Source organism: Microchirus variegatus (genome assembly GCF_963457635.1).
Source record: "Microchirus variegatus genome assembly, chromosome: 8".
NCBI classification, from domain to species: domain Eukaryota; kingdom Metazoa; phylum Chordata; class Actinopteri; order Pleuronectiformes; family Soleidae; genus Microchirus; species Microchirus variegatus.
In genome coordinates, this window is record NC_139809.1 from 3529842 (window position 1) to 3543919 (window position 14078).

Genomic DNA, 14078 nt, shown 5'->3' on the forward strand with positions numbered 1-14078 from the left:
GGACCGCTCTTTAACTATTTGACCCAGATAAATCCTGACATTGTCATCTTGGAAATTCTTTGACCATATAACATTACATTGCTAAACCTGACCAACTGAAGCAACACTGGTTCATAATATTTCCCATACAGGCGTGTACAGTAGGCACCAAGCAAAGTCTGTCACACTGTGAAAACAAACAATATTCCGTTCAACAAAAATAACCAACACAAACTACAACTGTGATTGTTGCTTTTATATCACTATGGATTTATTACAGTAGAGTGATACTAGATTGTACTGTTTTTCCAGCCACTGGGTATTAACAAGCAATTGGCTTTTAATTCCCAGTTAGTTTATTCAATGTTCACAGATAACAAAGGTACACAAATATTAAGCGACATTAAATTAACACGTACATAAGAATTAACAGAAAACCGTCAGCTGAGAATTTCATGGAGAACGAGTACTGATACAGGTCTACCAACTACATAATGCATTGTAGTTTATAGTGTTTCAGTTAAGCACCATGTAATGTTTAAAGTAGATAACATGGTGATTCAGTCATGTGTACTTTTTAAGTAAATGCAGGATTAACTTTGTAGCTTCTAGGACAATGACCAGAGACAGCAAGCATAATTACACATGCCTTATATTGTTGCAATGTTCATGTAATGTACAGTATTTAAAAGACGAGTAAAATACCACAACGAACTAAACCATTCAACAACAAAATTACAGTGAAGTGCGTCATTTATCCACAAGGAGCATAGTGAACTACTGACCAACAGTTAGTAGTATGAATTAATGTACTCACATTGTCATCGCCACCGTTAATGCTACCGCGTACCCTTCAAAACCAAAATCACACAGTTCATAAATTCAATCAGTCCACTACAAACACCCGTACTGTATATCATATGTACTTCATATGAAATACAACGAATCCCTGGTGCTGTAATCCTACGTTACACCCCAAAAAATTCTTTGACCTGGGTTGCAGAAGCCTTTCAGCATTTCAGCAGGCCATAGCTGGGGTCATTCAAGAAAAAGTCTCTGTAAATCTGCCCTTGGCAGAAGTCAGTCAGGTCCACTGATTCAAGCAATGCATGACAAGAAATCACAAGCTATAAATATTTATATACAATTATACTGAGGCAATAATAAAAATATATTCCCATGCAGGACAGTATGCAAAAATAACTTAGAAAATGTCTCTTTCATTGAGCAAAATAGTTTCCTTACAAGGGATTTTTCTCAAGAAATAATGCTGCTGATGTCTATATTTTGTTTAAAAATAGATAAAATACCAATTAAATGGTCAGATAGTTGATGCTTTCATCAATACAGATAAATCATATGGGCAAGTACCTTGTACTTGATATTACGTTATTTAATCACTAAAGATAATGACTAATTAATGTTTTCCATCAAAGCGTGGTTCATTCGATAAATAAACCTCCCAATTCAGTGCTGATAAAAAAGTGCTTCTGGGACCATGACATACCAGTGATGGTAGATGTTCATAATTCATAGAATCAAATGTTTTGAAACACATACCTGATAGCCAAGGCCAAACTTGGCAGACAAAACAGTTCAATCTGCTTTAGAAAAAACGAACAACACTAAGCACAGACGTGATGTCTAAATGAATGAACTGTGAAGAAAATATGGTTATTGTTTTTGAAAACACCTATGATTTACCCTGTGGTTGGATGTTGAATGAAGAATCTCCAAAAAGTGGGAACATTTGCCTGGTTCTAAATGAAAGTGCTATACATGTGAGGTGAAATGTTAAAGGCAAGGGAGGAGAGTTAAAAGAAGAATGGTGTCTTTCTTTACAATCAGTGACAGATGATTGACTTTTCCTATATCGTGGTCTGTATTTAAGTGTGTGGCTGGGACAAGGGTGTGCTCCTACGACACACTGGAGCAGTGGATACTGGGAGAGCCCATCTGAGTCAGGACCTTGTCCAGCCATTGCAAGGGGCCATTGAGATGCAGCTCTATCCAACAGGGGGTGCTGGTCACCGTCTGACGTCTGCAGGGCACATAGAAGCAGAAAGGCATCAGTTTGTTTTGAACATTTTACCGACTGCGAGATATCTCATTGGTCATATTAAATAAAGAAAGTCACGGCGAAGACGCAATCTACTGTTTTTAGTTTGATGAGCGTAAATAGCGAAGGCAGCTCTGCAAGCTGTTGGAAGTCATTCAAGAGATGTTTTTCTCCAGAGTGTTTGGTGCCAGAAATATGACACGCACCGCTTACTGTCCAGTGGGAATCCCCTTGCAAAGGGTGTCTGAGTGAATGAGTTCATCTTCCGCTCCATGTCTCCTATACCAGTGCATGCCTGCTGCATTCTTCGCCGTTACTCAGCCCTTTCTTGCTCCACTCACAGCTGCAACCTCCCCATCACCCTCTTTTTCATTTTCAAGTCTTCTATATTCAATGTGCAGCAACTCTTCATCCTGCCTTTTTTATCTTGATCTTAAACATCAAGGCCCCTGTACATTTTCTTACTATCATTTTTCACATAAAACATAGCATTATAATCTCCAAGTAACCACATAAGAGAAATTGAAGGTCAAGTGTGTAATATTGGTGTTTGTATTAAGGTCGCAACAATTTAACGATTCACTGATTCCTAAATAAATTGTCAACTAACTTCATAATCGTTCAATGTTTTCTTTAATAATTAAAACAAATTATCAGATTTTTTTCAGCTTTTTAAATATATTTTCTGGTTTCTTTAGTATTTTCTGACATTTTAACTCATTGGCTGCCAATGACGTCAATTCAAATACAACCGCTCACTGCCAATCATGTCTGAAAGAAGAGAATCTACTCTTTCTTTTGGTAATAGTCATAGAATACACTGTTTTGTGTCTTGGAAAATGAGTCAATATGCTGTAAAACGCTTGGTAGTTCTGCACTGAAAATGGCTGGCAGCCAATGAGTTAAGGACCAAATGATTAATCGACAGAATAATCGATAATGAAAATAATCGTAGGTTGCAGCCCTAGTTCAAATAAGTATATAATCACAACATCACAACATTTTTGTAGCATCAGAAAAAAAGCCTTTTACAGGTATTTCCTATAAGAGAGTTCTGAAAAAGTGTGTCAAAGCCACCAGCTGTCACAAGTTCCTTGGCACACTTGGGAAAATGAAGAGCGAGTGGAGGAGTCCTCCGTGTTTTGCATTCTGCAGACTCACCAGCAGATGTCACTAATTCTTACACACTGTACCTTTAAAATAAATTTGAATCAGTCTAAAATAATACCATAGCTTTGTCATATGTTAAACAGTCAAAATGTAAATATTAGACGTAAATGTAATGCATTTATTAAGCAGTAAGTATAAATGGAATCTATAAATTCAACAGAAAACTGCTTCATTTTTAATATTTACCTATACTCAGCTCCCCATCCCTTGACAAAACTCATGCGGATGGTACACATCCTGGTGAGTTGATAGACGGCCTCAAAGCCCTGGTTGACTGACTGGGCAAGCAGAGCAGCAAACTCCTGGTTGTTGAAGATCTTCAAGTTGCAGCCTGACAAACAAAATATGTTATTGTTAATTTTGGTGGGTCATAAAGAGCTTTGTGTCTGATGACTTCACGTTTTTATACACATGCTCACCTGGGGGAATTTTGCAGACAGTGGCAGGATGCCAGCCGTAGCGCTGATTGCAGTTGGGACTTTGGACAAAGATGGCACTGTCACTGAGACACTCTGCAAACACTTCGCCCCCAATGTAATACAACCGGACGCCCCGCCCTGGAGAGGGAAGGACAAAGATTGTCCCTCAGTGGCACAGTAACCACCTGATTATGTCATGTGCAAAAATAGAAACCCCAAACTGCAACACAGCTCATGTGATACCTGTGAAATGAAACTAGTACCTATGTGTCTGCGAGTGAGCTCCACCGCTGAGTTGCGGTTGACGTTGGACAACAAGCCCAGACAGAAGCGCTCAGAGTTGGATGGGTCTGTGAACCCATCTACAGTGAGGGAGGGCTGGGAGGCATGGAAGGTCTCTCCAACGCGTTGGTTCAGCTCGTAGTAGGAGATTGAGCACCAGAAGGCAGATTCACAGTACGTCACAGGTTGTAAGTCTGTGTGAGCATGGAAAGGGAAATGAGATTAAGATTAATTTACAGGCAGGTGAGCACCAGTTAAGAAGGAAAGGCCAAGATAAGCAATAGGTGGCACAACGTTCATGGGAACAGGTAAAGTACTTTGTGGTCAAACAGCTATTTAACTACTTTATGCGACCATTTTAAAAGATGCACATTGCTGATAGTGTTCCCTTTGATTTTCTTCTTCCATAGCTCTTTCCCATGACCCTCATGGCCCCAGCCAGAAATGGCTGTGACATGACGTGCATGTACTTCTTTTATATACTAATAACCTGCTGCTGCCTTTCCACCCAGATTGAATAACCGTGCAACTGCATTTTATTATTATTGCATTATCTTGTGCTTTCTGTAGCTGGCCTGCCTGACAAGGGGCAGACCAGAGACAGACACTTCATTCATACCTCACTCACTGTATTACCACCCAGAGATAGGCTCACAGATGCACCGCTGCTTCTATATATTACTGATATTTAATGAAAAGCATCTTCACAAAAACAGCAGCCGGTTTTTTTTGGTTTACTGACTTTTTACAGTTTTCAAGTAATGTTGAATATGACCACACATGCTCTGCTTTTGCTTACCAAGATTACTGTTTGCAGGTGACACAGGATTGGGCGACAGGCTGGGTGAACCTGAAACAGAGCAATAATAAAGCACTGGATTGTGGTTTCCATCAGGTATATTTGGAACAAATATGAGCTTGAAATGTGTCTCACTGGTGTCCATGCTGTGGTTGACCTGGTGATCATTAGTCTCACCATCCTCACTCAGATACCCTGGTGGGGGAGTTTCTGTAAAAACACACAGAGGAGTGGATAACCAAAACCTTTACAGTCAGCTTTTCAAGCTTTGTTTGTATAAATGATGGATATTTTGTGTTGAATCATTAAAGGTAAAGATCACAATACTAACAGCATTTGTCTGTCCAGCGGGAACAATAATAATAATAATAATAATAATACACAGGATGCAGGGATACTTTGGTGCAGTTTTTCTCACCAGGAATATAATTACTCTGAGGCTCAATGCCAGCGGGGAAGTTTGTGTTCTCAGGAATGGATGGGCTGTAGTCATCCAATGGTGGGAACACTGCAGGGATATCCGTGTGCCGTGGTACTAGGACAGGTGGCAAAACTACAGACACGGATACACTCATTACAGATGTGTTCAGTTCTGTACCCCTCATACACCATACAGTAATCTGGATCACATAGCAGTTAACTGCACTCACTTGGCGTCTCCACTCTCTGGTAGTGGTAGGGGTTGACACAGACTTCATCCTTCTTGGTATGGAAAGCAAATTCACAGTGGTCGACTGCTCTCAACTCATGGTGGGACTGCAGATCTGGCCAGCGCCACAAGCGGCAGTAGATCACATGAGGGAGACCTTTCCTAGTGGAAACCTGGAGACGCCCATCTAAAGATCTGAAAGATACCATCAAAGAGCCCTGAATTATGCAAGATTACATGTAATCACTGCTGCTTTGATACGTGTCCTCACTATTGCGGAATCATGTCAATGTGTAGGATAAAAACTATGTAAATATACACTATTACCTAATTCTGAAATAAATAAATCGAGGGCAGAACACCACAGCATTTTACAGTCAGACCAGTTCATACACAATGTTTGCTTTTCTTTGCATATACTGTATTTGTATAAGTATGAAAGAGACTATTTTATGTCAACCACTGCCTCAGTTCCCACAGAGCAACACCGGAAAAAAGAAACATCATCTGTTTGAACTGATGATGATGTTGTCCTACTATAAAGCAACAAATGGATTTATAAAAAGACAGCTGTTCAGACAAGTGATGAAAAGTCATATTTACAGTGTTTATATACCTTTGAAGTGTATGGCCATAAACCACACGTTGCCATGAAACTCAAATGACTAAAAAAGGAAAGGAAGGACTGTAACACATCCTTGACCTCTCCCTTCACATATAGTCTAACCTGGTGACGGCTTTTTCCCAGTTGAACTCGACAACAGTTCAGCTCTTTGTTAAGCTGTCAGACAAGAAACATATGGTTCTCATTCTTTACCATAGGCTTGGCCCTCTGAAGTATGTCAGAGAGGACTTGGGTTCAAGAAAACAAGTTAAAGCAAACTTGGCACTAGCTTTTAAGGCGACCACCAAACATCTTATTAAGGTGATTTCAGTGTTAAGCCTATTTATTTGCTGTTAACTGCTTTAGTCTCAGATGGAACTGAAGAAATACTTGCACAGAAAGAACTATTTTTATTATCTTTTAAATCGAACACATAGTCATAGAAGTGAGCATGCGGACTGAATCAAATAGTTTGTCTATCTTATCTTATCTAAGTTAAGTGTTGGGTTTCTGACATTATGACCTCATGAAAAAAAACACCTAAAATGGGGTAATGTTATACCTTCTGTCGTTGAGTCCTGTGTTTTCTACCATTTTGTAATTTTGTCAACAAACATCAACTTTCACACACTTTTTCTAGAACTGCCTCCTGCATTGTGTGTATTTGTTGAAGCTGCTGTAGTTGGCGTTTCTATACCTCTGGGGACAGGAAAAGAATGCCACCCCGTTTCCCTGATATTTGTCACTCTGACATGATGACCACTCCAACACACAGTTATTGTGACTGTGGATGAAGTCATGGTCAAATGTCTGTTGACACTATACTGAGATGTTATGATGGATGCCTTATGTAACTTGTGAAGTATAAAGCTGTGTTATGCTATTGTTGCTGCGACGTCCAAAATGTCGAAAGTTAACATGAAAAAAAAAAAAAAAAAAAAAAAAAAGAAGTAATAAAATTGTATGGGTAATGGGGGCGGGACTAGATAAGCTTGGCTTCTCCCGCTGTCCCTTTCGGTCATGTGTATGAATATAAATGATGATGTATGCAGATGTTGATTACTTGTCATGCCCGAAATAAACGATTCATTCATTCATTCATTCATTCATTGACTACAGCAAACATCTCAGCCAAGACGGGTTAAACAACAACTGTACAAGCCAGAGATTCATTAGCATCTCATCACCAATCCAATACTGTGGCCAAGATGTTTACGTGTACAGTGTACATATTTCAAAGTGTCAATCAAATGCCCTTCTTCAAGATCTAGTATGCAGAAATAAACAATACATCCAATCATCTCAGAATCAAGAGTCTCAAAATATATACAATCATACACCACGACTGTATGGTTTCTGATTTGTTTGATAGTCTTATAAATCCCTCTACACCTTACAGAGAAGACAGGCAATTGATCTGCTCTTAGCCGACACAATGCACATATATTAGTACCCAATTTCCTGCTGGCCAAGTCCACTCAAGGTTTAAGCACCTCGGGCCTGCATTTACCACTTTTAAATGCTAACAACTCCTGTCTCCGGAAGCCACAACAGAGGATGTGATAAAAGTGCAGCGTAAGGAGGGCCCACTTTATTACCAATTCACTGAATCTCTGTATAACAAGACAGATGTTACTCTCTTACCTACCTCCACTGAGATTGAACCACAAGCCAAACAGTGACCCACATCCTCCCTAGAGCCTTGAGCACATTCCCGAGAACTGAGAAACATCTTAATGTCGGTTACCACCCATGTCCCGACTTCTCCGCACTCAATGACAAGGACTTGCAGTTTTATTGGCAATGAATCTTAACAGCTGCCCGATTAAATATTAGAAAAAATATAAGGAATGAAGAAAACAAAAAATATTGAGTGTATTGATAAGGGTGTAATAAGGGTGTATTCAAGCATCTACGTCACCAGTAGAACCAGGATTTTACCTGCCTTACTACTTTATGTGGGCCGAACTAGGAAACTTACAGCACTGCTGAAACATTTTTATGAAGTACACATTTTGATAACTTTTAAGGATTACTGTATAATGTGTAAACTCCTACATGGAATTGCCATATCTCCACTATTATTCTTACTCACAGAAGACTATCCGATTCTGTGGCTCAAACCTCAAGAGCCACCATTAGCGGCAACTATGAAGTGCTCTGTTGTTCGGAGGCAGCAGCAGCACATTATACAAGAGTTTACCACCCTCAGTCAGAGAATGCTACAGCTTTACAACATTCAAACCTCTGGCTGAGGACAAGTCAGGCCTGTGGACATGTCTCATAGCCATGTGCATTTTACATCTGCATTCGTAAATGGACAACATGCAAGTTATATGTGTTTTTATTCCTGTATTTGTGTGTTCGTGTTACACCAACCTTCCTAAACACTACAGATGAAAACGATTCTCTAGCAACAATCTCCCACATTGACATTTGAGTATACTTAATGTGCACTGTCCCTATTTTAGAATCAATCGAATTACATTCGATGACTCATTCACACCGATGAGGATACAACTATATGGATGCACATGTCTTGCATCACACCCAACTCATGTTTCAGACAAACTATGCTGACTACGTTAGACAGGTGGCTATCAAACATGGGGAGTCCCACACTGAATGCATGCCCCATCTTTACCACAGCGCGCACACACACACACACACACACACACACACACACACACACACACACACACACACACACACACACAATAGTCTAAACATCCTCTATGAGTCACAGTCCTGCCTGACCAAACTGTGGGAGCTGTGGACAGTTTATGTAGCACCACATTACCACAGGCTCACAGGTCAGCAGGTGAAACTTGCCTGGACATCTGTCGTGAATTTCCATTATTGGAATAATTACTAATGGGAATAGTTTTTAAAGGAGTTTGCATGTTCTCCCCGTGTTTGTATGGGTTATGTCTCCAGTTTCCACCCACAGTCCAAAAACAAGCAGATTTGTGGATTAGCCAAATTGGACACTCTAAATTGACTGTAGATGCGAGTGCGAGAGTGGATGGTTGTTTGTCTCTATGTGGCCATGTGGTGGACTGGCGACCTGTCCTGGGTGTACACCTTTAACCCCTATGTCAGTTGGGATTCAACATAACATCCAAGTGATTTATTTAAAGGTGCCATATGTAAGAATGTGGCCAAAAACAGCTACTACATTCAAATTCAAAATACTGAGGTACTTTTAGGTTTCGTTTTCTGACGTAACTGGCAACCCGTGGTTATATTATATTTTTTTTAATGCAAATATTTTGTCTGTAATGTTGTTGGTGAGTTCAGTTTGTTATATGAACATTATTCCTGAGTCTCTGTGACATAATTAGGAGGATTTTATGGCCAGTTGCTTTAGATTTATTACATAATGCATCTTTAAAAGTACCACAATGTGGAGCCTGCATCTTCCCACCCATTCATTTTATAAGATAAGTTGTGTTTTTCTAACAATATTAACATTATTGATTATATTGATTATAGATTGATCAGGCAGCAGATTAACTTGGTTGATTTTTGGTATGTATAAGTTTTGTAATATTATTATTGATGATTTAATAATTAACATCACTGCTTGGACTTTTACAGGTGGCATTGGCTACAGAAATGTCCATACTGGTTAACTTCTAATGAGTTCACCTGTTTCCCTTGTATCTGAACGCGAAGTTAGCTTGTGGACAAAATGCTCCAACAGTTAATGATTGAGAATCTTTAAAACGTGTAAGCATATATTTTTTTTTTAATTGTCGCAATAATATCGTGAATTACAAATACTTTAATCGGGATAATAGTGACAGGAAAGTTTCATATCGTCCTATGCCTTGTATATACCACATTCCGTCACAGGTGTGACAGTTTCCCGCAGGTTATGATCCCGGTGCAGAAAACACGCTGAACATAACGGAATTTTGCAGCTTTATGCAGCATATGAACGTGACAGGTTGTCATATCAGTATTTGTCAGACTGACAAAAAAACACACCAACCAACTGTGACCCTTTTTTTAGGCAACGTAGTGAAAATATTTAGCAGAAACTGTGGGTGACGTGTTGGCCCTGGTTACTGTTTGTATTATGGCAGCTAAACAACAATTATGCAATAAAGAAAATAAACACTGCTATACTTTACTTAACTGTGTTTAAATAAAACTGTTCTCGTCAGTTACTGGTTACCAACCTGTGTTAGTACGCGTCATCTCATTATTTTTATTCAAGCTAACTACCCATGGCAACGGGCTAATAACTAGCTGTCAAGCGGGCTAGCCGCTTGCTAGCTGAGTTAGCTACAATGAAGCTAGCCAGTGTGTTTATTACCTGGGAATAGTTATGCATTTTGTGTTGACATTCTGAGTCGTGATGGCTTTCTCCAACTCGTCCAGTTGTCCCGTCTTCTTCAACTTCTTCACGAGACTTTTCACAGCCTTTTCGCACCATTTCTCCTCCTGTCCGTTCTGCTCCCCTTTCTTCCAGCCAAGGAGCCTCTTCACTATAGGAGGAGTGAACGGTAATATAGACATTTTAAAAAAAAATTGCAACTAAATCAAATCGTCGCAGTCTTCTTGTATTTGCCCCGCCGTCCAAAACTATACAATCTCGTCTCCCTGTGATGACGACTTCAGTGTGCTTGGCTGTTAGCTTAGAGCGCTAAACTCCCGCAGCAGACGGATGCCGGGGCTCGGCTAAGCAGCGGCGGCGGCAGCAGCAGCGGCGGCGGCGGCTTGCGTCGCAGGTTCCCTCCGTTCAAGTAGTATGTGTTTCAAAGTGGACAAGCAGCTCCAGCAGCCACAGAAGCAGCAAGGCTGTCAGTCACCCCGTCTGTCTGTCTCCTCCTCCTGCTCCTCCTGCTCCTGCTGCTGCTGCTGCTATGTCCTCCACCTGTATCAAGCAACAGGTACAGCTTAGCTTGACTTTTCCAAACGTCGCAAAACAACACTAAACTAAACACAGTGAAGAGAAATGCCTGTTGTCCGTTTTTCAGAAACACAGGATATCGCATCCCTTCAGTATCTACTGATGCAAACACCAGCTCCAAAGCTGTCAACAACACATTTGTGCAGATGCATTTTCCACATAACCAGCCATTTAAAAAAAAAACCAACTATATATATTCTGCTACTGTGGTTGATGAAGAATGTATGCAAAATTTAGGGTTGTTTTGCAGAATCAGATCTGTTGCAGTTATTAAAAAAAAAACAAAAAAAAAAACATGAATGCATAAATATACAAATACATAAATGAAATCGCTCTCCCCTAAAAATAAAATTTATCAGATAAGACAACCATGTTATATTTTAGAGAGGGTTATGTTTGTTTCTGGTGGGGAATAAAAAGTTATTAACTTAATAAAAACCGATTATTCAAGCTTATATTGCACGATATTAATATGAAACATGTACACAAGTGATTAAAGGTCCAGTGTGTAAGAAATAGTGACATCAAGTGGTGAAACTGTGCAACAACAATGGTGGCCTGTGCGGACCAGAAAGAATTACCTTTTTTTTTCCAATTGCGTCGGAAGCGTCAAGTAATGGCTCTGGCTGGTATGTGCATTGGAAACGTAACGATGACCACCAAAAAGCAATACCCTTGCCCAAAGTACACAAAGCTCTTGTATACTTATATACAAATGTACTTATGGGTAATATATTTAATTTATGTCAGATGTTCACAACAAAAAGTTCATCTCAACATTGAATTAAAACAGTTAAACAGAAGCCTTGAATGACAACAATTGCAAGACACTAAAATAAAACAAAGAAATAGGCATTTGTCAGCTTTTGCAACACACACTGATAGTGGTAACACATCCTGACAGTGTTAATTTTGCACCACTAACAGATATCTCCCAGAATGCAGTACCAAGCATATTTATTGTGTAAAGACATATGGTCATGCAAATAAAAGCTTAAATCCTTTCTGGAAAATGTTGTGGTAAAGGGAAACTGATGGGGGGTTGGGTGCTGTCCATGCTTTCCTGCAATTTATTTTTATTTGTTTTAACCCTGTTATGTATATTTGCATAATTAGAACTTAAAATGCAAGGATTTATTTTCTAAAAATGTAATAAAACATATGTCAGCACTGAAAAGTGATCAAACGCTTGCATTTACTGTGTCCAAGTATAGAAACCACTGAGAAGTGATGGCTTTGATCCACTCATAAAAGTGATTTAATTTCACCACAGATATATATTTCCCAGAAATGGACGAGGGATGTGACTTTGCATTCAGGGTATTGAGATTTTTATGGTGCTATTGATAAGTGTAGCCCGAGCTGCTGCCTCCAGTAAACAACAGTGTGCCTGTACAATAAATATCCCAGTCCAGGACTAGCCGTTTTCATTCTCTTTATTTATAGCCTCCATCAATGAGTGCCGACTATTTTAAGCAAGTATTTGGCACGGTTGCCTGCTTCCTTCTTCTTAAATAAATATTGTAGCTATCCTGGCAAGTGGCATCCGAGAAACTATATATCTCTGTGGAACTCAGCTAGTTTATCCTCAAACTTATTGTTGATTATCAGAATGAAATAGTTAATATTCTTCTATTTCGTCCACTTTTCAATGAATGTACTATTTTTTTCAGAAATTGCTGATCGTGGTTATCTTGTTGATGCGTATCAATATTTTACGTAACATTACAATTCCGCGTGTCATGCTGTTGTCAGTGCAGGGTCTAGACTTTGTGCTGCACAGTCTGCATTAGCCATTAGTCAGATTTAAGTGTAAATCACACTGCTCAAATAAAGTCAATGCAACAAAGGGTTCACTCTGCAGTGGCTACTTTTTCCGTGATTTTCTTCTGGTTTTCCAGCACCTTTTACTGGCAGGGGCCATGAGATGGACAGCTGGTGTGGATACACACACACACACACACACACACACACGCATGTGTGTGTGAGAGAGAGAGAGAGAGAAATGATGGGCTTGTGCAGTATGTGTCAGACGGGGGGCAGATGGGCCACAGCAGGCAGGACAAGGTCTTTGGGACAGACTGAAGAATGGTTTTGGACAAAAGGTGGTGACGGCTGGCTGAATAAGTAATGACTGAGGACAATCTGATGGATAACAATGGCATTGTGATGGACCATTCATGGGTTACATGGGAAACAAGCAGAATGTGTTGGAAGGGGCCCGATCAGCTGTGCCGCTGTCACAACAATACTTAGACAAGGATGGAGTAGCAAGTGGAGTAATTACGTCTTTTGTATGTGAACAGACCACGAAGAGTAAGGAAAACTGAGTCATTGTTATTAAAGCAACATTCGGTTTTGATCTCAGTTACGCGATATACATACACTACATTCCCTATGATGAACCATAGCTTTCCAGCAAATCTGTTGTGTGATACAAATCTAATTTACCCTCCACAAACCTGTAATTGGCCCAGCGGCTAATTGCAGTGTTGGACTCTGACGTGACTGTTCAGCACAGCCCCACATGGGTGGGGTCCACCTCTCCCTGCAATCTTCGCCTCTTTTTTTAATCTCCCTTCACACTGCAAGCTGTTATCTGTTGCTCGCAGCCATCAATCTGTCCCCAGACAGTGGCACCTCCAAATCTGGGGCAAGCGAGTGACCTCACTTCTCCCTGTGGCCTGAACCAAAGAACCCTCAAATCCTCTCCCTCTGGCTTCAGACCCATGGAGGTGATACATGGTCCCATCCCCCCTTCTCTGTGTGCAGCCTCACAGTTAAACTTCCATTTTGACCGTTTATTTTGCTCTTTTCCATCTCACAGATGGCTGCATGTGTGTGGGGTTTGCAGGTGTGTTTATTTCTGATGGATTTATCAGTGGCTCATAAATAATAAATTTTTTGTACTCCAAGATGACTTTTAGGTTGCCATGTTTGTGTTTCCTCTCCCATTGTGGCATAACAGACCAAAACTGACAGTAAACATGACTAAAAGACACCAGAATATATATTATTATTATTTTATACATTAATAGAAAATATATGAAGCTTTATTAGAAGTATTATTATCAGATTGAAACATTCAACACAAAAACGGCATTTGTCTTAACATGAAAACCCTCCAAATATTAAAAAAAAATATTGGCATTTAGTTGGTTTATCCTAGATCTGTACATTGTTATGTGAATATTTT

The 14078-nt window shown here is 39.8% G+C and overlaps 1 protein-coding gene across 1 annotated transcript; it reads right to left on the bottom strand.

Moving 5' to 3' along the window:
- Positions 1–361: 361 nt before the first annotated feature.
- Positions 362–10698, bottom strand: smad3b (SMAD family member 3b). The gene is made up of 9 exons (XM_083893383.1): positions 10286–10698; positions 5359–5552; positions 5127–5261; positions 4844–4918; positions 4709–4759; positions 3891–4103; positions 3628–3765; positions 3395–3539; positions 362–2020 (listed from the first exon to the last, which is right to left on the bottom strand). Exons 1-9 carry the CDS (start codon positions 10486–10488, stop codon positions 1897–1899), a joined length of 1278 nt encoding a protein of 425 aa, XP_083749509.1. The 5' UTR covers positions 10489–10698; the 3' UTR covers positions 362–1896.
- Between the last annotated feature and the right edge of the window lie 3380 nt (positions 10699–14078).